The 27502-nt window shown below is 44.6% G+C and overlaps 2 protein-coding genes across 2 annotated transcripts; both read right to left on the bottom strand.

Annotated features, from left to right (window-relative positions):
- Positions 1-9020: 9020 nt before the first annotated feature.
- LOC133802002 (uncharacterized) lies at positions 9021-9999 on the bottom strand. Its single transcript, XM_062240240.1, has 2 exons — positions 9615-9999; positions 9021-9519 (listed from the first exon to the last, which is right to left on the bottom strand). Exons 1-2 carry the CDS (start codon positions 9879-9881, stop codon positions 9049-9051), a joined length of 738 nt encoding a protein of 245 aa, XP_062096224.1. The 5' UTR covers positions 9882-9999; the 3' UTR covers positions 9021-9048.
- A 3491-nt stretch (positions 10000-13490) lies between these two features.
- LOC133800655 (uncharacterized) lies at positions 13491-17364 on the bottom strand. The gene is made up of 4 exons (XM_062238683.1): positions 17031-17364; positions 16168-16814; positions 14269-14784; positions 13491-13879 (listed from the first exon to the last, which is right to left on the bottom strand). Exons 1-4 carry the CDS (start codon positions 17323-17325, stop codon positions 13751-13753), a joined length of 1587 nt encoding a protein of 528 aa, XP_062094667.1. The 5' UTR covers positions 17326-17364; the 3' UTR covers positions 13491-13750.
- Positions 17365-27502: the final 10138 nt, after the last annotated feature.

Below are 27502 nucleotides of genomic sequence, written 5' to 3'. Positions count from 1 at the left end.
GTTTTTCAAACTGTTCGTATTAAAAATTTAGTTTTTGTTAGAATGTTGCTGTATAAGAGTTAGACTTTTAAACATGAGCAGCGTTATTCTAACCAACTTTTTAGGCTCTTCATCCTCACCTCCCCATTTTTCTGTCTGCAGATTTTAATGCAAGATTTGTGGGGAGGTGAGAGGCTGATCGACAATGATCTACTTGCGCAGCTGCTCGAGGGTGAAGAACAGCCAGCTCAGTGCATCCACGAGATTCATTTCTCTAGAATTTCTCCTTCCAGACCTCAACCAACTCCAGTTGTAATCTCAGATATGATTACAATTGCACAAGATCATCTCAAAATATACGGAGTATACGACCAAGCTGGTCATATATAAAATCCAAATGTTATGTCAGGGGAATCTTCCTGGTCGATGGTCGAACAGAACCTCTGCGAGGTGTCAGCCACGTGTTAAAAATGTCTGCCACGTCATCCACGCCTCCTTTTTGGATAACATTTACTCCCAAGTTTATTTATTACGACCAACAATAAATAAACTTTTAGCAAAAGGACCCTTCAATTACCCCACCAAATCTGTTAGAGTAGTTCATGCCTCCTTGGAAAAAGTGACCTACTCATGTCTAATCATGCCTTTTCGGTTCCCAAGCAATCCTATGACGGCTATCATTCTTCCCCATGCCTTGAAAAAAAGGAACTTATGATTACCTCTTTTTCCATATCTCAGGCGATATATATAACTTCCAAAACTTCCTTTTCCCTTTTTACAAGCTATTTTTCTATCAATAACTCTTCCAAGAACCCCCAAGTCAGAACTCAGAACCTCTTTGAAGATCATCCTTCGTCGTTCCAGGAATTGGCTATTCGCACACCTACACTCAAAATTTCTCCAAAACTTCACAATCTTCGTATAGGTAAGCTTCAGAAGTTTTGCATCCTTTACTTTGCTGTGCATTCCGATTTAAGCTAGTTTTTTAGGTTATGATATTGCACTGTGTTCTTGGGTAGAGATGCATGAAAATAGGGTGTTTTTCAGGTGATGCTAGATATGGTGGCGTATGTACGCCCTGATTTTCCCACGGGCTGATTAGCAGGCCGAGCTTCGGACTAGTCATGGTTAGTCCATAAGCATCCCCCAGACCGGAGCTCCTGTCTTGAGGTCGTACCCCCCTTAGCTCGAGGAATCCTCAAGGACTCACCAAGATTGGAGCAAGGAATCGGAAGGCCGAAGGTCGGGTCAAATGCACAGCTTGTGGTACGAGCTAGATATGGAGGCTATGACCCCTTGTAAAGTCAACACACGCAAGATAAACGTGCATATATCTGACATCACGTGTCCGATATCTCCCTGACTTCTCGGACACGCAGCAGGAACGTGCGTGTTCAGACACCCACGGCTAGGTTGGGCCGTGCGGCCCATTATCTCCTTACCTATCGATTTGACCACACTTATGTGTCAGGTTTAGGAATTAATCATGAATGTCACAGAGTTGATATGACAAATAAGAAGGTCACAGGATTACCTCCTTACCAACTTCCAGGTGCCTTCTCCTATAAATATGGAGACCCTGGGAGTTGATAAGGGTTGGAAAAAATAGTCCCTGAAAAGATATATACTTTGTAACCCAATATCCATAATATATCAATAATATTGACTAGTGGAGTAGAAGGATTTTAACCTTTGAACCACTTAAAAACATGTCTTGAGTCACCTATTTCATTCTCTAAGATCTTATATCTGTTACGATTCTACGTTTGGCACTAATCCCTCCTTCTCTTGATTACCCGTTGCCGAAGAATCGCGTCAACAGTTTGGTGCTTTCATTGAGAGCAAGTTCGATTAGTGTTGCTGCAAACATCCAACTATGGTGACTACTCGATCCAGGCATGGCAACGAGACAGAACAACATGATGGGCAGGAGGCTCATCATACCGCCATCCCTGATGAACAAATTCCTGAAGTCCAGCAGCGGCCAGGAAAGCAGCCGGCGGGCCAAGACGATACCGGTAGTTCGGCGCCCCGGCCACCTAATCTGAACCCGTGTTATTATACTGCGGTGGAGATGGAGAACGCTCAGCTGAGGAGCCAGTTAGCAACAGCTAGTCAGCAAATCTAGGATATCCTGCCCGACTACCCCCTCTCACTACCAACGTTAACGTTGGAGAGAGGCAAGGTGAGGCTCCTAAGTCTCGTCGGGGTAATCGGTCCAAGCATAGCCGTTCGGATAGACTTCCAGCAGCCACCTCCACCCCTTCATCGCACCATCGAGAGGCAAACTTCGGGGAAATGCCTGGGACCGGACAACAGCAATACAGCTGTTCGGTTAGGACGTCAACTCCTAGCTCTCAACCATCCTCGAGGACGCCCAGGAGAGCTCGAGGAAATTCCCGAAGGAGATCCGGGGAGGGCCCACGATGTCAACCCGTCCCCGAAGACCGTCCTGCGCCTCGTCCAGATCGCCCGGCGCGGGACCAGCAAGTTGGCAGCGCCGAAAGGCCCCCACCAAATTTGATCCGACCAGACGGAACTAGGATCGCCTCCCCCATCAGGCATCCTCCTTCTCCGATCAGATATCCGTCTCCTCCTCGGCCCTTCTGAGACATCCCAGCCTATGGGGGTAGTAGGAGAGACCTGCCATCAACTGGACCTTCCCGGCGTAGTAGGGCGCCAGGGGAAAGCTCAGGTCGTCACCGCCAAAGGCGGACTCCTAGCCTATCCAGCAGGAGCCATTGGACCGGCAGTCGCCGGAGTGATCTCTCTGGAGGAGACCTGCGTCAGCGATTAAGTTTGGCACAAAGTCACCAGACCACCCAGGGAGGCGACCTTCGGGATCACCTCAACTCTCACAGAGAGGATCGAGCTAGAGATGGTAGTCAGGCTCGCTCGGGGGGGGCCCGGTCCGAAGTACGTAATCGAGGGAATGTCCCAAATAACCTATCTCAAGATAGGAGGGGCAATAACCCACCTAATATGTACAATGGATCCGGGGTTGTCGAGCAGCCCCGGAATAACCAAGGATCTCAGGACCAAACCCTCGAGCGCCTGACTCAGATGGAAGAACTAATGAGGAAGCTCCTATCAGAAAAGGAAAAAGACGAATATGATTCGGGAGACAAGATGGAACTCTTCGCCCCCAACATAGCAGCAACGGCATACCCAACTGGTTTCCGTATGCCTCACTTGTCAAAGTTCAACGGGGACGGAGACCCGTCGGACCATTTAGGGATGTTCAACACCCTAATGATGGCCCATAACATTGGCCCAGAGCTGCGATGCTTAATCTTCCCTTCCACACTGACCGGACCTGCCAGGCAGTGGTTCAAGCAGAGTAAAAGATAGTCAATCAGCTCCTGGAAGACTTTCTCAACTGACTTCAAAAGGGCGTTCCGCGCCTCCCAGGCCGCCCGAGTCCAGGCCGACTCCCTAGCTAACGTGAGACAGCAGCCCGGTGAGACGCTGAAAGCCTACTTGAGCAGATTCACGAATGTCACTACTCGAGCCAAGGACGAAGATGATAGCTCCAAGCTCATGGCCATGAGAACCGGAATCCTTGTCGGAGGAGACCTGTGGAAGGATATACAGAGGAAGGGAGTCAGCTCGGTTAACGAATTCCTTAACAAAGCCCAAGAATGGATAAACTTGGAAGAAGCAGAAGCCTCAGCCGCAGGAACCAGCTAGGTTCCCGAGCAGCCCGCTGGAGTAGGGACGGAGGTCGTGCCAGCGACCCCAGACGTCATACACAACAACCAGCCCGGTGGAGGCAAAAGAAAAGGAAATGGCGAAAACAATCAGCACGGCCAAAAGAAGAATAAGTCTGTAGACAAGTTTAAGCCCGTGTTCGCGACATATACCGAACTCACCCAGTCCAGGGAAAGTATCTTCCTGGCCAACTCTACTCGGGTCCCCTGGAAGAGGCCGGAGCCATTGAAACACCACAAGGGAAAGAGAGACACTTCCAAATTCTGCCGTTTTCATAACGACGTCGGCCACAATACCGACGATTGCAGGCATCTCAAAGATGAGATAGAGACTCTCATCCGAGCTAGCCCCTTGGCTCAATACTCACGGAACAGGGTCCCAGTGAGTCGGCCTGCTCCAGAAGCCCCAGCCAGTCAGCCTAGGTCTCGGATAGATCAGGACGTCCCTCCTCCCGTGGTCGGAGGAGAGATATCCACCATCTCTGGAGGTCCGCACATGGCTAGCATGAGCAGAGGCGCCCAGAAGAGATATGTGAATGAACTAAAGGCTCACAACGGAGTGGAGTTCGTCCCGGAACAACGTCAGTCAAAACAACAGTGATTAGAGAAGCAACCGATCACTTTTACGGAGGAAGACGCAGGCCATGTCCAATTCCCCCATAATGATCCCTTGGTTGTAGCAGTCCAGCTCGCCAACCGAAAAGTAAGGAGAGTGTTGGTAGACAACGGAAGCTCGGTGAACCTCCTATTCCGATCCACCTTAGAAAAGATGGGTTTGACTGTTGCCGAGCTAAAGGCGACCTCCATGATGCTGTATGGTTTTTCGGGAGAAGGATCGGCAGCGATAGGGACGATCGAGCTGGTGATCACCCTAGGAGAAGAGTCTCGGACAGTCTCCAAACTACTCGAGTTCGTGTTCATTGACTGCTCCAGTGCCTACAACACCATTTTGGGCCGACCTACACTCATAGCTTTCGAGGCTATCACTTCCATTCGACACCTCACCATGAAGTTCCCCACCTCGACGGGAATCTGCACGATCAAGGGCGATCAGCTCGCTGCCAGGGAATGCTACAGCATTTCCATGAAGGGAAAGTCCAAACCCGGGCAGCTGGCTATGGCCATTCAGAGTGAAGAGGAATCTCAGGGACCCTTGGCGGACCCTGAGATTGAAAAACCTCAGAGCGCCGAGGAGGAAAAAGTCGTCTTATGTGAGGATATCGACCCCCGAATAGGCGAAGACAGATCCGAGCTCTAGGCCATTGAGGAGCTCAAAGAAGTTAACATTGTTAAACAAAATCCATCACGGACGGTCAAGCTCGGAAAAAACCTCTGTAGCAAGAGAAAGGCGGAGCTGACTACGTTTCTGCAGAATAACTTGGACGTATTCGCATGGTCACACGAGGACATGGTAGGGATCAGCCCGAGCGTCATCATGCACACGCTCCACCTGGATAAAAGCATTCCCGCCAAGTCTCAAAAGCAAAGACGTCTAGGAACAACCCGAGCTGAAGCCCTTGAAGAAGAAGTGGCCCGGCTAAAAAAATGTGGCTTTATCCGTGAAGCCAAATTTCCAATTTGGGTCGCCAACCCCGTGCTAGTTCCAAAGCCCAACGGGAAATGGCGGACCTGCATTGACTTCTCCGACCTGAATAAAGCCTGCCCCAAGGATTGTTTTCCATTGCCAAGGATCGATCAGCTGGTGGATGCCACGGCGGGACATGAGCTCATGTCCTTTATGGATGCGTACTCAGGCTACAATCAGATCGCGATGAATCCGGTGGACCAGGAGCACACCAGCTTCATGACCCCGACTAATGTCTATTGCTACAAGGTCATGCCGTTTGGTCTGAAGAACGCCGGAGCTACCTACCAAAGGCTAGTAAACAGAATGTTCGCGGACCAGCTCGGAAAAAACATGGAAGTGTATGTTGATGACATGCTTGTCAAGTCAAAGACTGCCGACAACCATGTTTCCGACCTGGAAGAATGTTTTAAAATACTACGAGAATATGGCATGAGGCTCAATCCCCAGAAATGCACTTTTGGTGACGCATCCGGGAAATTCCTGGGGTTCATAGTCAATACCCGAGGAATCGAAGCAAACCCCGACAAGATCAGGTCACTACTCGAACTTCCTTCCCCCAGGTCGCGGAAAGATGTCCAAGGCCTCACAGGAAGAGTGGCAGCACTCAACCGGTTCATTTCCAAGTCAACCGATAAGTGTTTGCCCTTCTACAACCTGCTCCGAGGAAACAAGAAGTTTGAATGGATAGTAGAATGCGAAAGCGCATTCCTCGACCTGAAGGCACATTTGGCTGAACCGCCCGTGCTATCCAAGCCCAAGGCAGGAGAGCCTCTTTTCCTCTACCTGGCCGTCACTGAGGACGCGGCTAGCGCCGTACTAGTACGAGAGGAGGACCAAGTTCAGAAGCCAGTCTATTACATCAGCAAGAGACTCCTCGGGGTAGAATCACGATACCCACTGATGGAAAAATTGGCGTTCTACCTAATCACGGCCTCGCGAAAGCTCAGGCCGTACTTCCAATCTCACTCGGTACACGTCATGACCGATCAACCTTTAAGGCAGGTTTTGCAAAAGCCTGAAGCATCGGGACGTTTTTTAAAGTGGGCGGTCGAACTCAGTCAGTTCGAGATTTTCTATACTCCACGAACTGCCATAAAAAGTCAAGCCTTGGCCGACTTTGTGGCAGAGTGCACGGGATTCCAGGAGGATCCGTCAGAAAGCTCTCCCCAGATTGCCTCTCCCCATTCGCTGTGGAGGATCTTTGTGGATGGCTCATCCAACGAGAATGGCTCCAGGGCCGGAATCATTCCGATATCCCCTAAGGGACATAGATTCCACTCGGCGCTAAGGTTCGGGTTCAAGGCGTCTAACAACGTGGCAGAGTACGGAGCTTTGTTCCCTGGGCTGAGGGTAGCCAATGAGTTAAAGGCGAGCTTCGTCCAGTGCTTTAGTGGCTCCCAGCTCGTGGTAAACCAGGTTCTGGGCGAATATTAGGCGCGGGGACCCAAGATGGCCGCCTATTTGGCGAAGGTAAAAGCCGAGCTGTCCGCATTTGAGCGAGGATCGATCGAATAGATACCTCGAGAACAGAACACCAATGCAGATGCTCTTGCCAAGCTCGCCATCTCGGGAGAGACAGAGACCCTGGGGTTGGTGCCAATAGAATTCTTGGAAAAACCATGTATAGAAGGATATCGGGCAGAGGTCGAGATGATCGACGCCGGGCCAACCTGGATGACCCCCATTCTTGAATATCTCGTCGAGGGCAAGCTGCCTGAGGGACGTAACGACTCGCGGCGAGTCCTATATCAAGCTCCCAGATATACGATAGTCGATGGAGTGTTGTACCGACGTGGGCACTCCTTACCTCTCCTCCGGTGCGTTCTTCCAAGTGAAGCGAAGGCCATCCTGCAGGAAATTCACGAAGGATTCTGCGGAGACCACACTGGGGGGCAAAGCTTAGCCTTAAAGGTTCTCAGGCAAGGTTATTATTGGTCGACTCTGTCCAAAGACTCGATCTCATATGTGAAAAAGTGCGACAAGTGCCAGCGATTCGCTGCAGTTGCCCGAGTTCCTCCAGTCGAGCTGAAAATGATCTCGGCCCCTTGGCCTTTCGCTGTTTGGGGGATAGACTTAGTAGGCGCCCTGCCTACCGGAAAGGGCGGGGTCCGTTACGCCATGGTCGCCATCGACTACTTCACTAAGTGGGCCGAGGCAGAGCCGTTGGCAACGATCACGTCTAAAAAGGTCCTTGACTTTGTGATTAAAAGCATCATCTGTCGATTCGGCTTGCCCAAGAAGATTGTCTCCGATAACGGCACTCAGTTCGACAGCGACCTGTTCACCGAGTTTTGTGAAAGGCACAGAATTGTGAAAAGCTTCTCCTCCGTGGCCTATCCTCAGGCGAACGGCCAGGTCAAGGCTGTCAACAAGACTCTAAAGGCGAGCCTCAAGAAAAGATTAGATGAAGCGAAGGGGGTCTGGCCGGAACAGCTCCCCCAGGTCCTATGGGCATACCGGACCTCGCATCGGACTCCCACGGGTCATACTCCTTTCTCCCTAACCTTCGGGAGTGAAGCATTTCTCCCCGTGGAGGTTAAGGTTCTGTCGCATAGAGTCCAGTCCTACGACCAAGGTCAGAACCATGAGCTCCTATGCCATTCCCTAGACCTAGTTGATGAAAGGCGAGAGGATTCGTAACTCCAGCTCGCCCATTATCAGTAGAAGATCACTCGCTACTTTAACACCAAAGTCAGAAAACGCACCTTTAGCGTTGGTGACTTGGTCCTAAGGAGAGTTTTCCTGGTCGGGAAAGATCCCAAAGATGGAGTCTTGGGACCGAACTGGGAAGGACGCTACCAGGTCATCGAAGTCATCAGGGAGGGAACTTATAAGTTAGCTCGACTTGATGGAGGGGCCGTCCCACGGACTTGGAACGCCATCCACCTAAAGAAATATTATCAGTGATCCACTTGTAAGGCCTGGAAGGCCACTTTTTATGTATTAATAAAAATCAGCTTTTTACGCATATTCGCAAGTGTAATCTTAAAGTAACCACGAAAGACCCTTTCCCAGTTACTTGGGGGGCATATGGTACCTGGATATAACCAGGTCTCCTTAACGACTTAGATGTTGATCCTTATCTATGGATCGTTGCTCTTCTTAAAGAGCTCGAGATATGGATAAGGGTTAACGCTAACTAAGTCCTATCCTGGTTTTAACCGGGTCATAAAACTTAGAAGTTGATTTAAATCTATTTCTCGTTGTTCTTCTTAAAGAGCTTGAGATATGGATAAAAGTTAACACGAACTAAGTTTTCTAAATAAGTTCCTGGTTTTAACCGGGTCATAAAACTTAGAAGTTGATTTAAATCTATTTCTCGTTGTTCTTCTTAAAGAGCTTGAGATATGGATAAAAGTTAACACGAACTAAGTTTTCTAAATAAGTTCCTGGTTTTAACCGGGTCATAAAACTTAGAAGTTGATTTAAATCTATTTCTCGTTGTTCTTCTTAAAGAGCTTGAGATATGGATAAAAGTTAACACGAACTAAGTTTTCTAAATAAGTTCCTGGTTTTAACCGGGTCATAAAACTTAGAAGTTGATGTAAATCTATTTATCGTTGTTCTTTTTAAAGAGCTCGAAATATGGGTAACGGTTAACACAGGACTAAGTTTATCAAAAAGATATATATATATATTGTAGCCAAAAGCATAAAAAAAAAAACGTAAGTTAAAGGCATCAAGGAAAATTGTCTCGAGGTGAAAACACCTCATGTAAAGGTTACATACAAAAAACTTAAAAATATTCAAGGGCAAAAAAGAAAAAGCGCCCTAGGCTCCGTCAGTTGGCCCTTTGGAGGTCGTTGTTTCACCCTGCTCCGCCGCGCCAGAGGCTTCCCCAGTTTCCGAAGGCGGTGCCTCTTTCTCAAGGCGAGCTTGAAACTTCACCAGCAAGTTCGCCCAAAGGCTCGGTGACATGAAGGAGAAGTCAGCCTCCGGGTTGAAAGCCCAGCAGTGATAGAACAGATCCTGAATGGACTGCTCCGATGTGGTTCGTTCGGCCTCCAGGGCGACCTGGCCGGCTTGGATCTCAGTCTTCGCAGCCTCGAGGTCTTTCCGCGAGGTGGCAAGGGAGGTCTCGAGCTCTTGGACCTTCAAGCGGGACTTCTCCAACTCGGCCTTCGAGGTCGCCAAGGCATCTTTAGTCACCTTGGCCTCCTGAAGGGTGGCCTGGTGCTCGGTCCTCATATCCTCGAGCTGAGTTTTGGCCCTGGTGATGCTCTGGTGAAGAGTGACGACACCCTGCGGGAAATGAAAGATAAATTGCCTTAGAGGAAAAGTAGGGCAAAGTATAATGGTAAAAGCCTAAGACAAAGAAAAAAGGAGGGGCAGCTTACCGTTAGAGTCATGCTCATTGAAGACTCCATTACGTCAACCGGGCTCATTGTCTCAATAGCCCGGAGCTCCTTCTCGGTGAACTTATAGATATGGTCAACGGCGTAGTTCGCCGATTCGTACACCGTTCCCCGGAAGGCCTCGGGGATCTTCTCCAGGTTCTGAGGGTTGACTGGGATGCGCACATCGGAGGCCACCGCAACCGGAGCCCCGAGCTCCGTCCCTGCGTCCTGGGTGACGGTTGGAGTTCGCTGAGGTGGTGGAGGCATTTGGCCTGCTCCGGCAGCAGGAAGAATCACTCCCGCGTCCTGGGCTGACGGGGTTTTCTCCTTCTCCTTTTCCGGGGACTTGGTGGAGGTCCCAGCAGTGCTCCTGGACCCCCGGACCCTTTTCAGTCTTGGCCCAGCTGAGGGGTTTCCCCCGAAGACTGCGCCTCGCAAGCTCCCCTCGGGCTGAGACATCTCTTCTGTAAAAAAAAAAACATGGTTATTACAAGTTAATAATCATACAGAGATAAAGACAAAAGGTTAAAGCTAAAAAATATACGAATACTAAGGGAGCCCTACCCCCCGAGCTGGAAGAACCTAAGACGATTATTTCCCGAACTGGCGCAGGTTCTGGCTCCGGGTCCGATTCGGGACTAGATTCTCCTACGAACTGCCTAAGCCCCGGAGCATAGATACCCCTCTGGAGTGATGGCCATGTGCGTAGGTTTGTCCCATACTCCTGGAAAAGGATCGACCTAAAGGATAAGGTGTTATCTACTACTACGGTACCCCTAGGCCGGCTCTCCTGGTGGTCCAGCACGAGCCGGTCGACACAATGGAGAAGGAGCGTGTTCAGGTCCGGATCGCTCCTGTGACGATGGACGAGCTGCCTAGGGTTGAACCTAGCCAGCCGGGGGTCTACAGCGGCCCTATCTAGACTCCTAAACAAGTAAGGGTTACCTTGGACAGAAGGACCCGCGGCTGCTCCGGATTGGATCCTCTCCTCGCCCATCCTCTGGGAAACCTCCGAGGTCCTCTTCCTGTTCATCACGAACGGAACTTCATCGCCCTCGTCCTCCTCACCTTCATCTTCCGCGACCTCCTCCACGTTGATAGGTCTGATGTCGCGAGCTGGGGGCAGCCCCGTGGGCCTCTTTATGTTCAGGGTTTGATTCGGAAAAATAAACTTGCAAGCCACCATCATCTCGTCCGTCACGAGCACACGATAATCCTTCTCACTGGGGGGCAAGCCCGCCAGTGTTTCATACTGCGCCCCGAGGGTCACAGATTTCTCTGTCCTCGTGAAGATGGCTGCGTAATGAGTTTAAGTCAGAAAGGGGTACAGGAGGAGCTAAAGTGATATTTAAACACACGAGCTAGGGTCAGAGAACACTTACGAGGACGATTGAAGTAGTGGTGCTCGCAGTTCCGGAACCCAGTTGACATGAAGAACTGGTCCTTGAAATCATTAGGGTGGCTGGGCAGCTCGATGACCGCCGCCATGTTGGGAAAACGGGTTAAATAGTAAAACTCGTCGCCTCGCCCCCGCTGGTCCGGGCTGGCTTTGAGGCAAAAGAAATATAAAATATCCGCAGGAGTGGGGACCTCCCACTCTTGCTTCTAGAACAAGTACCTCAACCCTGCCAGCAGACGGTAGGAGTTGGGGGGGGGGGGGAGCTGAAATGGGGCCAACCCCACGTAGTTCAGGAAATCAGCAAAGTACTGATCTAGGGGAAGGAAGGCCCCTGCCTTAAAGTGTTCACCGCTCCAGGCCGCGAATGATTCGTCGAGCGGCGCGCAGCTCCGCTCGCCATCCGAGGCAGGTCGGGCAATAACGGAGGCTTTCCCCAGTGCGATGTTGTGAATGAGGAAGAGTTTGTTAATCTTCGTCTGATCGGTTATCTTTGAGACGATTCTCTCCGCCTCAAAGAATGCTTCAGGGGCCACCTCGACCTCCTTCTCCACTGCCGACCCGAAACGAGGGATCGGGGAGCTAGGCATCACTGCCTTTCTTTTCTCCTGCTGGGAGGCCGAGCTTCCAACGTTCTTCTGGGGGATATTTCTTTTTGGAGCCATCTGGTAGTCTAACGAACAAAAGAAAACACTTTAGAAAAGGCGACCCAAGCAGGAGGAAGAAGCAATTATTACTTGCACGAGCTAAGGTAAGCCCAGCCTGTGGAGAGTGGAGCCACGCGGTTCAGTGAACACGCGCTCATACTCCCAACAGATCCCCGATTACTCGGAATTCGTGTGTCAGGAGGTTCATAATAGAATTTTCCTTGGGGGGAAAGTTTCAGTAGGCAGAAAATTGCAAAACTGCTTGTGAGGCGTGTTCCCTAAGCTACCCAGTTTTGCACCCAAAAATTCCCAAAACTCCTACCCATAAATTTTCCCAGGAAAGGCATCCTGAAACCCATATTCTAAAGCGATTTCCTACAAGAAATATACCCTAACCTAAAAAGGCTGTCACCCTCCATATCCACAAAACCCAGAAAACCCTTGCATGCGGCTACAGTAAATTTTTTTACCTAAGCTACAGTAGCATGTTTTCAAAGCACACAGGGTCAGGAAACTTACAGTGTATGGCTGGGAGGTAGACGAGAGTGTTACGTTGGTAGGAGCTTCGTCGGTGTAGTAGCTTCCAAAGCTTCGGAGAAATCCGTACGCCTAAGCTTCTTGAACGATGAAAATGGCAGCAACAGAGTCAAGGGTTTCGTTCTTCGGGAATATGGAGAGGAAAGAGGAAAAGAGGTTTGGAAAATTTCGAATAAAAGGGTGGCCCGTGCGTAGGGTGGCCACCCCCTTTTTATATGCGTGAAGGATCACGTGTAGAAGGCTCTTGGATGGCCCTGATGAGGGATCCGAGGCCCTCCACTTGAAATACGAAATGACGGCTGGGCATAGGCTAGGCCATTAAATGCGGTTCTCGTAAGACGTACCGTCACCACCCACGATGTTCCACGTATCAGGCGTTTGCATAAAGAGTGGAATGCGAAGAGTTTGTGGGGAAGTCTAAAAGCCCCTACTGTGGTCTTATATGCGACGTCATATACCACGAGCAAGAGCTTGGGGGGCAGATGTACGGCCTGATTTTCCCACGGGCTGATTAGCAGGCCGAGCTTCGGACTAGTCATGGTTAGTCCATAAGCATCCCCCAGACCGGAGCTCCTGTCTTGAGGTCGTACCCCCCCTTAGCTTGAGGAATCCTCAAGGACTCGCCAAGACTGGAGCAAGGAATCGGAAGGCCGAAGGTCGGGTCAAATGCGCAGCTCGTGGTACGAGCTAGATATGGAGGCTATGACCCCTTGTAAAGTCAACACACGCAAGATAAACGTGCATATATCTGACATCACGTGTCCGATATCTCCCTGACTTCTCGGACACGCAGCAGGAACGTGCGTGTTCAGACACCCACGGCTGGGTTGGGCCGTGCGGCCCATTATCTCCTTACCTATCGATTTGACCACACTTATGTGTCAGGTTTAGGAATTAATCATGAATGTCACAGAGTTGATATGACAAATAAGAAGGTCACGGGATGACCTCATTACCAACTTCCAGGTGCCTTCTCCTATAAATATGAAGACCCTGGGAGTTGATAAGGGTTGGAAAAAATAGTCCCTGAAAAGATATATACTTTGTAACCCAATATCCAGAATATATCAATAATATTGACTAGTGGAGTAGAAGGATTTTAACCTTTGAACCACTTAAAAACGTGTCTTGAGTCACCTATTTCATTCTCTTAAATCTTATATCTGTTACGGTTCTACGTTTGGCACTAATCCCTTTCTCTCATTCTCTTAATTACCTGTTGCCAAAGAACCGCGTCAACAACCACTACACACTAGTATTTGATTCATAGACAAATTAACAATTCAACGAGGGAAAATATGGTAAAATATTGTACATAAAACTGTAAGTTAATTACGTACATTGTCCTTGATGCTTGATTATCCAAATACTGTACAGAGATCGTATCCCCAAAGCCTTAAAATATAAAGAAAAAGACAAATACAACAAAACAAAAGCGTAAAGTACTAATTAATTCTAACCTTGAATTATAGGCCCAATAAGGAGCTCTAGCTAATATAAAGTGCTCAATAAAATTTGTATAATATATTTATATATAAAGACTTCACGTACACTCTTCAGGGCTTAGTTAAAAGAATGTCGAAGTCGCTTACAGTCCACTCGGCAACCTGATTTGGGTCTTTGTAAATTTCAGTTCCCAAATTTATAGACGTCCATTTCCTTTTAGCCGGAGTCGTCCCTGGATCCTGTAACAAAATAATAAGCATTGTTGATCATTATTTCTATATAATAAGAGTATAAGCTGTGAAAGTGAACTCTTTTTTATAATAAATCAACACGCTACTGTATGCTTCAGTTTATATGCATGGCCAAGTTAGCACTTCAGTTTATTTACACGAAAGGTGTTCATTTTATCAAATTCTGAATAGTTTAGAATCCCGAAAATTAGGTCTAACTAGAATATTGCAGCTGATAGTACTCACGTTTTTTGGTATCTTAAATTATTTAAAATTTTCTGAAAATGTTAACACTGTCGTAAAAGGAGCTGAGATCAAAACTTAAACATGTGTGTACAATACTGCATATAAAATGTGTAAAACCGTTGGAAATCATTTATATAGAAAAATGAAATAACCTGATAAAAGAAAAGAGATTGGGACAATCTGCCAACATCGAGCTCCCATGTGGTGGGATTTCCAATCCAGCCTTGTCCTTGGGCGGTGGGATAGCCATAGGCAGCCCAGGCAGGGTGAGGTAGAAGCTGCACAATCTCCTGAGGCTGAGGATTGCTGTAAGGATCACAGAGAGTGTAGGGCTTCTCAAGGTGTAGGGCATTGCCTGGGGAGCAGTAGAGGTGATATGCCGAGTAAGGGAAACGAGCGGTGTCGTGTCGAGAGACGCGGCTGCCATCGGCGAACGTGTGGTACGGAGGGCAGGGGGCGAGGTTGTTGGGTTGGCACCATGCTGGGGTCTTAGGGTTGATGATCATTTCGCTGTATCGGGTCACGTCGGACGTCACATCGCCGTCGCAGGGGCGGCCGTCGTTCTTCCAACAGCTTCCGATGTCGTTAAGGTAGAACTGGCTGTTGGGACCTCCGCCTTGGATCACGTTCAAGGTCAATCTCACTTTGAAGTTTGGTGATTCTGGGATCTGCGCACCATTATACATGCATGCACAGATTAAAAAAGCTTTAATGCCCCAAAAGAAATAATAAAAGCTTTAATAAGACAATTACTGGAGTACAATTATACTCTAATACCACCTCATTACATCAAACATAATTCTATTACATGTTAAAAATTATTAATTCCGAGTTAAAATTAATTGGTGTACATTAGCGGAGGCTCAATATTCTCAAACATTTTTCCAGTAAGAGATTAACAGTTATATATATATATACTATTTACTGCATATGCAGATTGAGAAGTGTTTGACCAATAATTTGATTATTCGTAATAAATTAATTGTATTAATATAATTTGATGATCTAACAATCAAAAAAATTATATTAGAAATTAGAAAAGCTTAGCCTTGTAAAGAGGGCGGTAATATTTCAATGATAAAGTATATATATTTGATCTTCTAGCTAATTATTATTATTATTATTATTATTATTATTATTATTATTATTATTATTATTATTATCAGATCACAAGTTTCAAATAACAAGAGAGCAATGGACGATTAATCAATACTTATCTATCCACACTACTCCACTTGAATGCTTGGCTTTTACGGGAAAAAGAAATAAAACCTTCTCTAAATTACATGATTAACATGCTAACAAATTATATAACTTGATCTTTCTCTCAAACCCAACCAAACTGTTTAATCATAATTAAGTTGCAACTTTTCCACAAATATATATCGACTTTTTTGCTAATCAACATCCTATTATAATATTGGAATAAAAAAGCGATTGAAAAAAATCCAATATCATTACATATTTCAATTCAAATATTATAAAATATATTATAATAATAATAATAATATATAACATGTAATGTTTAATTTTAATTTTTATAAAATTTTGGTAGAATTAATATTTAATAATTATATTAATATAAATTCAAATATTATAAAATATTATTATAATAATACAAAATTAGATATTTAATAATTATATTAATATAAATTCATACGTTATAAAATATTATTATGTAGTAATATATAATAAATAATAAATAAATTATATATTAGTATTGTGTAAAATAATATGAATATGTAACTAAATAAGAAATTATAATAACATTTATCTTCTATCAAGAATAAAGAAGTTTATCCTCTAATAATTGATGTGTGATTTAAACAATATAATGAATGTTTTGTATAGTTTGTGATCTAAAAAGTTATGGTATTATTTTTTAAAAAAATAAATCATAAACTATATTTTGATTTAATTTTTATTTTAATATGGTTATGTTATTATTTTATATATAATATTATTTATTTATTTAAAATGTATATCACAATTAAAAACCTAATAAAAATAATTAATAAATTTTCTAAATAATATAATATGTGCATACTTACAATTTTGGACATTCCCCTAGTGGGGTAATGGTATCCACCAGAAAACCCATTTGTGGCATCCGATCTCAAGTAAAGCATCAACCAGGGATACTTGGTTGAAGTCCTCAAGACATTATGGAATACCCAACTTCCCTTTCCAATCTCTTTCTCCCAACTCACGGAGTGGTATGAAAAGTTAACATTCTCAATCCCCGCCGTTGATAATCCACCCAAACTGTGATGATCATCCAAATCCCACGTCCCATAAAACCTTCCCCTTAAGGTGCTCATATCAGGACCCTGCAAAGTAGTGTAGTCATGGTAAATGGCAGGCTGGTTCATACACCCGGATCCGAAACATGGGAAGTTGTTATCGGGTCCAAAAGGTCCGACCTTGACCCCATTTTTGGGACACTTAGCTGCAAAAGTGTCCATGTTCCCACTCTTGAGCATGATCATCCAGAAATGCCATGGGCTTGGGAGATCTTGAACTTCACATTTCATGCCCAAATAGAGCTCCTTTTCGGCAGCGTAAAGGTCTGGGTCATATAGCGCCAGCGGTGAAAGCCCAAGAAAGGGCTCTCCTGTCTTTAGTTCGTTCTCTTCTGGTGTAACTCTGTGGACCAACATGTACGGCATCGTATTGCATGGGAAACAGGTGTTCTCTTCTGTAAATAATATTAATTGCAAAAGTTAATAATATATGTAAGTAAAACCTCAATATAAATAGTATACATTAGTACTCGATGTACAATTTATTTGGTTAACTAATTTGCTAGCACATATATATGAAAATCATGTTTGGACCAAAATTAATATGAATTACTTGTCTGTGAAGTACCCAAATAAAAGTTAGATAGATGAAGATGAGAGATATATGGCACCTTTTGAATCGATAAGCTGAGAAGTAGAATAGATATCGAAACAGTCAGCGAGCCTAGGGCTGCCGGAGCGTGGAGCTTCTTCTCCAACTTCATTGCATTGATTCCATGACTCTATGGCCACCCTTAGGCCATCCCTTCTCATTCCGGGATCTCCCACTCCCGATATATAATTCCCATCAACGTTAATATTACATAAAATTCCCTTAATATTAATGAAAATCTCTATAAAAATGAACAAAACAATTATAGAATAACTTATCATCTGGTTTACCCTATTGTGTCTCATCAACCCCATTGATCGTACGTATGGGGGGAATTAAAAGAAAACTTCTTGTTAGAGAAGTGATCAATGTGTTGCTGTGGTTTGCTTTTTATAGGTATGGAGATTTTTGAGTGGTTGAAGGACTAAAAATATATATATATATATATATATATAGATAGAGAAATTGATGAAAATTGTCTATTTTGTTAAGTGAATTTCCATTCTAGTCGGTCTAAAATTCAACTAGTTATCTAAATTTTTAATTAACTATTTAAAGTTTTCGAACCATATTTGAATTTTTTGACTGTCTAAATTTTGCAAATAATTATTAAAATAAAGTTAAAAAAAATTACTTAGTTCATTGTAATATATATGTGTGATTGTACTTTATATATATATATGATTGTACTTTCGTTTATTTTATTTTGTTCTTTTTTGAGATAATACTTCTTTCTGCTTTATTCTCTATATATGCGTACTTTCTATTTTAGTTCTCCTCTAGTAATCAAGAACTTTCCTACTTCTTTATTCTTTCTACTTTATTTTTCATAAATATATATATATATATATTTATATTAATAAGTTTCAATTTAAGTCTCAAGATTTGCTAAAATTCTAAATCACATGATGATAACGTTGATGAAAGAATATATGGGAGAGCCAACCTTTCGGGTTGGCTGTTTTAGAATTCCTTCCTTTGAGTTTGTGGTTAAGAAGATCACTTCAGTTTCACATTATTGCATTATTTCCTTTGTTATATTATATTAATAAATCTGGCTATATAGGTCGTCATAATTCTGATTTTGTGAAGACGTAACGCTGTACAACATACGTTAATATTAGCTAGTTATTTTGTGTGTAATAATAATGTTGGTGCATGCATATAATGTGTTCCTTTTTATATGTCGCAAACTAGTACTCATTAATTTATTGCTTTGTCACTCTTATGTGGTAATTAAGTACCCTAGCTAGCTTCTGAGTTATGGTTCATAAATCTAATTATATGTGTACTGTATATTAGTTTACTAATATATATAATAATATCTGTGACTATATATATAATACTTATTACTTAATATATATAAGTTGTTGTATTTAAAAATCTGTTATCTTAAAGTATTACAGTTGTGTTACACCACATGAATTATTATTTGTGTAATTTAATATCAAATCTCACATATTATAATTTAATAAGTAATATTGAGAGGCATTAACCATATTCCTAATGCACGACTCGAGCCCTATGGTATGACATATTTGTAATATTTATAATTTTTGTGGTCAAATGTCAAACTTTGAGCGTTGTTGGAACATAATCCTTATAAATGATCATTTAGTTTATTCTAAATAGTACCACACTACAGGAAAAAGGGGTATTAGCGACGACATTTTTCGTCGCTAGAAGGGAATTTATCGTCGCTGGAGGCTTTAGCGACTACATGGTCGTCGCTAGTTGTCGTCGCTATAACCCGGTCGCTAATTGGTTTTTATTAGCGACGATCTTATAATTGTCGTCGCTATAGGTTATAGCGACAACATTAGCCGTCGCTAGAACCCGATAAATTCGTCGCTGGATGACTTCATATTTCCGTATTTGCTTTTTTTCTAGCGACGACTTCTTCCCTATGTCGTCGCTAGAGGTCTCATACGTTGTCGCTAGAGATATATATTTTTTTTTTTAATTTGCTTTTTTCTATAATTATTATATATTTTATTTGATTTTTTATTATTGAAACATAAATAAATCTAATAAAATTTTTTAATTTGCTTTTTTTTTTTATATTTATTATATATTGTATTTGATTTTTTTAATTGAAACATAAATAAATCTAATAAAATTTAATAATCATAAAATTTTATAAATATAATGTTCCAATAAAACAAGGTAAGTCTAAATAAAGTAGAATGTGATATATAATATTTTCCTAAAGTCAAATTACATAAAGTATAAAGTCATAAATAATGTTCTCCAGCATCCTATTGAGTAGGAGGTGTCGGATCCTGACCATCACCTGGCTGAGAAGATCCAGAACTTGAGGCTCCACCAAGTCTAGCCATGTACTCCTCAACGATTCGGAGACGTTCGACCACATCCCGCATCTCTTGGGCAGTACGGGGCGGTGACGGTGGTTGAAGTGTGTCAGTCACTTCACGTTCCGCTCTCGAGCGAATCCGACGACCAAGTCCTGTCTGATGGCCCCGACGGCGTCCAAAGACTGTCTCAACAAGGGCAATGTCGTCCACCTCAGTTGTGGCAGTACTCGCATTGGAGGTGGTCGTAGAAGATTGGGTCTGCTGAGTTTGACGTACCTCCAGCAACTTTTCCTGTATTATTGAATTTTTAATACAACTATTGCAAATTTACAAAGTAAGAAAAATATAAAAAATATACAATTACTTTCATAATTATCATGTGCTACTTGACTGACCCAACCTCTCCCTTCTTTATATTTAGTATCCATCCAAGTTTCTGGAACGCCTAAGAGATGGCCAGTTTGCATATTGCGCTAATATACAAAAATTATTTAGAAATTTAATAAAAATATATGAATTTTTTAAAAAATTTAATAAGAAAAAATACCTTCTTATAACGAAGTGCTGGCGTAGACTGCGATCCTTGGAAGCTATTTTGTTTTTGTTTTGCTCGATTCGCAGCATTAATCTCAGAGCGCCTCTACAAAATGACATTGTGTTAATTATATATATGTTATATTAACAAAACTAAATTAAAAAGAAATTTTACCTTCACTTCAGGTCGATCAAAATAATCAAGCGCTTTCTTCCATTTTTCTTCTACCAAACCATCAGGAGCATGTCTCCGACCATGCTTCTTTATGTGAGTAGATATATCATTCTTCCATTCTGAGTAACGATCAGCGCAAGATCGTTGAATGCTGAGAAGAATGCCACTTCGATGTTCTGCCCCATACCGAGTGAGACCAATATCGAATAAATCATCCTAAATTAAAATAAATTAAGTTAATTAGTCAAATTTAACATTAAATTCAACAAAATACAAAAGATAAGAAATAAATTACCTGTAGACGAGGAAATATTCGATCTCTAACTTCCTTTGGTACTTTGTCGAATTAATAAAGTCAACATAAAGTTAGTCTCTTTCATGCATAACCACGGTGGCAAGTTGTAAGTCGTTAACACAACCGGCCACATGCTATAAGACAAACTCATATTTCCAAAAGGATTGAATCCATCAGCAGCCAATCCAAGACGCACATTCCTAGGTTCCATTGCAAACGTTGGATTGCTCCGGTCAAAATCCTTCCATGCTTTCCCATCTGCAGGATGCCGCATGATACCATCTTCTTTAACACGCCCTTCATGATGCCATCTCATATGTTGAGAAATGTGTCTTGACGCGTATTTTTGCATCAACCGAGGGGTCAATGGAAAATAACGCATAACTTTTTGGGCCACTTTCTTCCCCTTGGTATTTTTATCCACCCAACGATCCTCCCCACAAATTGGGCACGTGTGTTTTCCTGCATTTTCCTTCCAAAACAATGCACAATCATTCTTACAACACATGGATTGACTCGTAACCCAAACCCAATTTCCTCATCAACCTCTTCGCCGCATAATGTGACTTTGGTATCTTATTTGGAGATGGGAATGCATCTTCCAACAACTCCAAGATTCCATCAAAAATTTTGTTAGGAATTTTCCCCAACACTTTGAAATGCATCAACTTAGCTACGAAATTCAAAGATGTGTATTTGTCACACCCTGGGAATAACGGAGACTCCATCTCGGCCAATAAGTCATTATAGTATTGGCTAGTACCTCTGCATTCTGATGCTGGTGGTATCTCATCATCAACCTCGTTCTCATCATCTTCACAATTGTTAGGTTGTGCTATATCATTAAGAACATCCATCATCTCGTCCTCGTGACATTGGTGGACCACTCTATTGGTCGGTATTATTTCCTCCTCTCCATGCCAGTACCAATTTGTATAACTTCGTAGAAAACCATTCTCAAAAAGATGACTTTCTAACACACCAATCGTTTGCAATTCGATATTAAGACACTTGTTACAAGGACACTTCACTAGTCCCCTTGTATCCACAAATTGTTGAGCTCTCTCAACAAATGCAAACGCTCCAGCAACATACTCATCAGAAAATTTATTTGAATTATTAATCCAAGTCTTGTCGATCGACATTCTATAGGACACTGCACAGTGTAAGAAATTATTAATTATTACACTGCACAGTGTAAGAAATTATTATTTGAATTATTATTTTTTCAATGAATGATCATGTTTTACAAATAAATCATCAATAACTTATTAGATTAAAGTTTATTAATTAATAAATTAAGTGAGTAATTAATAATCAATTTAATTTCAATTTTATATATAATTTAGTAATTACTTTTATTTGATTTAATTATTTGTTTTATTATACTTATTTTATTAATTATTACCTTTATTGGTTATTAAATTTAGTAAAAAATTTATAAGTTTATGCATATTGACCATTTATGATTATTATTTGTTGTATAATTTTATTGATTCACTCTTTACTACTTTTTTCTTTTTATTTTTTTTAATGAACGCAAATTGCTTGCTCAGAGTTGATGTATGGTACATATATACATAAATTTCCCTAAAAAAACACACACATGTACCATACATCTTAATTAGAAATATATCATATTTTTTCTTGGGTAAACCTGACTCCATATTTCTTGAGGAAAAATAATTGCATCAAGAAAATGGATAGACTATTACAAAAGGATGGGAAGTAATTAAAGAAAAATAACATCACAAAGAACAACAAATATACATATTATTCTGAAAAACTCAAAACTTGTAAAAATAGTAAGACTTCTTTTTATTGATAAAAAACAAATATATTATTTTAAATAGGATTAAATATGTGTAAATATCAATCTAGTTATAGGTAGCTATAGCTTAAACATATTGTATTAATTGCATGTGTTATCCAGATTTCCGGATAGCGTTTAGATTGATGTCCTCGGGGAAGCAGAATTATCGATGTCTTTCACGGTAGGTGACCAGAGCTCGCGGATGGACAGAAAGGCTTCGCCTCTCCTGTTTAGTGTCCGGATTACTCTTCCAAGCAAGCACAACACGGAAACTCGTCGACTCTCCCGGACTCCCGAAGGATACCCCTCGGGGAAGCCCCTTCCAGGAGAGGCTCTTCGAGTGGTCTCCGCGGAAACAGTTCCGTGCCTCGCACAGAACAAAACCGAACGGTCGAGTCCGGGAGAAGGCATATTTGGAATGATATCCATCTGACACAGGATCCCGCCTGACACGCCCGTCAGGTCAAAGCCGCACACATCCCAGCACGCCTAAGGGTACCTTTTCGCCTACTGTTCCGCTGACAACTTGGAAAAGACGGCTGACTTTGTGTGTTCCCCATACTTTCACGTAAATATACCCACATAGAGTCTTGTAGCCATGCTACTACAGTAATTGTATCCCCTATTTATGGCTGGTGTAATTAAGACTCGTGTACGTAGAGAAAAACCCTAATCCGAAACCCTAGCTATAAAGACCCCTTCATTTTACAAGAAGAGGGATGACCAACAAATCACATAGCAAAAACTCTACTAAAATCTCTCTAGCTTCATCTTCTTCAAGAGAACCCGAGAGAAACACTGTGAGTGTGTGAAGTTCTTGTGCACCAGCCATCTTACTGTAACCTTTTCCAAGTATAATAACATCGACTCGTGGACTAGGGCTTGTTAACGCCTGAACCACGTAAAAACACTGTTTGTTTAGTTACATTTCAGCATTTCTACAGTTCTTATCTTTTTATTATTCTGTTAGTATTCGTTTCCGAAAAACTCGGTAAACATCTTGGTGCTTTCATTGAGAGTTGTAGGAAGTTGTTAGTCAGCTCTTTTTCTGTGTACGTTTTTTGTTTTCACTTCGTGCTAAAGAGATGGTGACTACGAGAAAATCCGCTGTTGACAAAAATGCTACGGTCAACCCCGATACCGTGATGGAAGATGTGGTGCAAAGCGAACCCTTGGACTACCAAGGTGAAGACCCGACATCCCGCCAGGATCGGGTCAGTACCGAAGATACAACATACTTAGAAGACGAAGAAGAGTATGTCCAAGACGGTTATTACAAGGACGGCTGCTACTATGAGAAGGACCCAGAACTGGTCCAAGTAGCCGAAGAACTGGAGGTCACCAAAGCCAAGCTTGCTGAGCAAGAGCGCCTCTCCGAAAAAATGCAGCGCATGATGGAGCTCCTCCAAAGCAAGTTCGGAGACCTAGGCGACTCGGACGAGGACGCCTCTGTTTTAGGTGGTGCTGATGCCGCTATGCCGGATCCAGCCGCTGTTGGACCATCCAAAGCCGCCCCTAACAAGGGCAAAGAAAAAGTTGGAGAGCCTGTGCGCGCTGACGCCCCTGCACCTCCTAAAGGCGTGAATCACAAGGTCGACTGCCCCCCCCGCGCGCAGAAGGTCTCTGGCGCTCCTAAGCCCAGACGTCCTTCAGCCCCAAGGGGGCACTCCGTGCCTAAAGGGCCCGGTGCTAAGGCACCCAGGCCTAGGGGAAGGAACAACCGCCCCAGTGATTCCGTCAACCAGGACGGTCGGGCTGCGAACTCGCACTCCGAAGATAGCTGGTCCACGGTGGACCTAAGAAGAAGGTTGGAGGCCAAGTATGAAAAGGCCAAAGGAGAAAAGGCTCGGCCTCGCGGAGATGACCTGTGTATTACGTAAGCAAGAGGTTATTGGACGCCGAGTCCAGATATTCAATGATCGAGAAACTCTCCCTCTGCTTGCTAATTGCTTCACGGAAGCTAAGGCCATATTTCCAGGCGCACACCATCAAAGTACTCACCAACCACCCTCTCCGACAAGTCCTGCAGAAGCCCGAGTCTTCTGGCAGATTGCTTAAGTGGGCCATGGAACTGAGCCAGTTCGACGTCCACTACCAACCACGTGTTTCCATAAAAGGTCAAGCTCTCGCGGACTTTATTGTGGAATGCTCGGGAATGAATGACCTGGTCACGTCCCCGGAGCTTGTCATTAATATGATTTCGGAGGTCATCTCCGCGAGGCCGGGCCTTTTCTCCTTTGGCCTTTTCATACTTGGCCTCCAACCTTCTTCTTAGGTCCACCGTGGACCAGCTATCTTCGGAGTGCGAGTTCGCAGCCCGACCGTCTTGGTTGACGGAATCACTGGGGCGGTTGTTCCTTCCCCTAGGCCTGGGTGCCTTAGCACCGGGCCCTTTAGGCACGGAGAGCCCCCTTGGGGCTGAAGGACGTCTGGGCTTCGGAGCGCCAGAGACCTTCTGCGCGGGGGGGGGGGGGCAGTCGACCTTGTGATTCACGCCTTTAGGAGGTGCAGGGGCGTCAGCGCGCACAGGCTCTCCAACTTTTTCTTTGCCCTTGTTAGGGGCGGCTTTGGATGGTCCAACAGCGGCTGGATCCGGCATAGCGGCATCAGCTCCAGAGCGCCATCCGTCCCGGAAGATCCTGTCCCGGAACTTCCCACATGGAAGGTCTATGTAGACGGAGCCCTCCTCAAATGAAAAAGGAGCTGGAGCGGGGGTCATCCTAATATCTCCCCAAGGGCATCAGCTCCAGAGCGCCATCCGTTTCGCGTTCCCAGCATCCAACAACGAGGCAGAACACGAAGCCATGTTAGCTGGGTTACGACTGGCCAGAGAAGTCGGAGCCCAAAAAATCGAAGTATACAGCGACTCCCTACTTGTGGTAAACCAAATATCCGGGGAATACCAGACGAAAGGCGAAAGGATGGCTGCCTACGTGTTTCTCTCCCGCGACCTACTACAGCATTTCAAAGGCTACCAAATCCGCCAGGTCCCCCGGGACCAGAACTCACTCGCGGACACGCTGGCCAAGCTTGCAACGGACCCGGAGATTGAACAATATGGCTTAGTCCCCATCGGGCACTTAGAAGCCCCCAGTACTGAGACACGAAGGATAAACGCCATCATCGACCATTCCCACTCCTGGATAGGACCCATCCTCAGATTTCTCACCACCGGAGAGCTCCCCACTGATAAAGCTGACGCAAGGAAGCTCCAATATCAAGCTCCCCGATACGTGGTTATGGATGGAAAGCTTTACCGCAGGGGGTTGTCCATACCCTTCCTTAGGTGTGTTGCCGGAACCGAAGTCAGCACCATCATCCATGAGATTCACGGAGGCTTCTGTGGCGATCATACCTCCGGGCTGAGCCTCTCCAAAAAGATCCTTCGACAAGGATACTTCTGGCCCACCATGAAGAAGGATTGTGTGGATTATGTCAGGAAATGTGAGCAGTGCCAGAGGTACGCCAAGGTTCCGCGAGTGCCGCCTACAGAAATTACCCTAATGACCAGCCCCTGGCCGTTCGCCATTTGGGGCATTGACCTAGTAGGTTCCCTCCCAATTGGAAAGGGTGGAGTGAAGTATGCCATAGTCGCGGTAGACTACTTCACCAAATGGGCTGAAGCTGAACCTATGAACACGGTCACATCTAAAAAAGCACTGGACTTTGTCATCAGGAATATAGTGTGTCGTTTTGGGCTTCCACGAAAAATTGTGTCCGACAACGGAAAGCAATTTGACAGTGAACACTTCACGAACTTCTGTGCTTCGCATGGAATTATCAAAAGCTTTTCCGCAGTCGCCAGACCCCAGGCTAATGGGCAAGTAGAAGCTGTAAACAAAATATTAAAGACCACGTTGAAGAAAAAACTCCAAGCCTGCAAGGCTCACTGGCCGGAAGAACTTCCGCGAGTACTTTGGGCCTATCGCACAACAGAGAGAACTTCGACGGGGCACACGCCTTATTCCATGACCTTCGGTTGCGAGGCCGTCATCCCAGTAGAAACTATGATCCCCTCTCACAGGCAAGATACCTACGACCCTACCCGGAACCATGCCCTTCTCCAAGAGTCCTTGGACATGATCAAAGAGCTCCGGGAGCAGTCGCAGGTCCAACTAAAAATGTACCAAGGCAAGATAGCCCGACACTTTAACACGAGAGTCAAGAGCCGTACATTCGAAGTTGGGGATCTTGTCCTACGGAGAGTATTTCCTGCTACGCAGGATCCGGGAGTAGGAGTCCTCGGACCCAACTGGGAAGGCCCCTACGAAGTCCAAGAAAAAGTGGGCCATGGGACGTATCACTTAAAGAGACTCGACGGATCTAAAGTCCCGCGCGCCTGGAACGCGGAGCACCTCCGCCGTTACTACCAGTAGGCCCCAGACCATCCAGTCGGAAGTCCTTGGTGAAATTAGCAAAAGTGAAAAATGTGGAAATAATCCTCCCTGTTGTAAAACTCACGCCTAGCAGGCTAATTTAATGAAACACGGAGAGATTCACTCCGCTTTTACTGCACTTTTTATCCCTGTGTTCAAAGCTGCGTTTTAACAAGTGACCACGCGGTCCGGAGACGTCCCGACCCCACGCTCACTTGGGGGGTATACATGGCTAAGGCATAGCCATACGCCCCTTGAACAAAACGTACACAGAACACCACTTATGTGCTAGCATTGTGTTTGAAATTTTTAAATTGTTTGAAATGTTTAAATTGTTAAGCTTAGGTTTATTTGTTGCCATGAACATGCTTGCATTACGTGTCATATGTGCATTATGTGCTTATGTGAAAATTGCCATGGAAATGCCTGCCATTATGTATCATGAAAATTATCTCCTGTGTAGCCCAGCGATGGACGGGACTGGGGGTTGAGGCACGTTCATAGAGCTACGCCAAAACACCCCCAACTCCCTGACAAGTCCTTTGCAGAATACTCCGCGATCGCTGTAGAGCTTTGCTTCGCAAGCTCCAGCTCCGGGTCCCGCAAGGCGAAGGATGGAAAGATCCGCGATCGCTGTAGAGCTTTGCTACGCAAACTCCAGCTCCGGGTCCCGCAAGGCGAAGGATGGCAAGATCCGCGATCGCTGTAGAGCTTTGCTTCGCAAGCTCCAGCTCCGGGTCCCGCGAGGCGAAAGATGGCAAGATCCGTGATCGCTGTAGAGCTCTGCTTCGCAAGCTCCAGCTCCGGGTCCCGCAAGGCGAAAGATGGCAAGATCCGCGACCGTTGTAAGCCTTGCTTCGCAGACTCCAGCTCCGGATCTCACAAAATAACGCATGGCGAGCTCCTCGACCATTGCAAGTTTCAGCTCCAGGAGCAGACATGGTCGATCCACCATTCACGACAGGCCTTGCTTCGCAAAGCCC

The sequence above is a fragment of the Humulus lupulus genome, chromosome 9 (genome assembly GCF_963169125.1).
Source record: "Humulus lupulus chromosome 9, drHumLupu1.1, whole genome shotgun sequence".
NCBI classification, from domain to species: Eukaryota; Viridiplantae; Streptophyta; class Magnoliopsida; order Rosales; family Cannabaceae; genus Humulus; species Humulus lupulus.
Note: the sequence above shows the minus strand (reverse complement) of the source record. Positions and strands in the feature narration are given on the sequence as shown.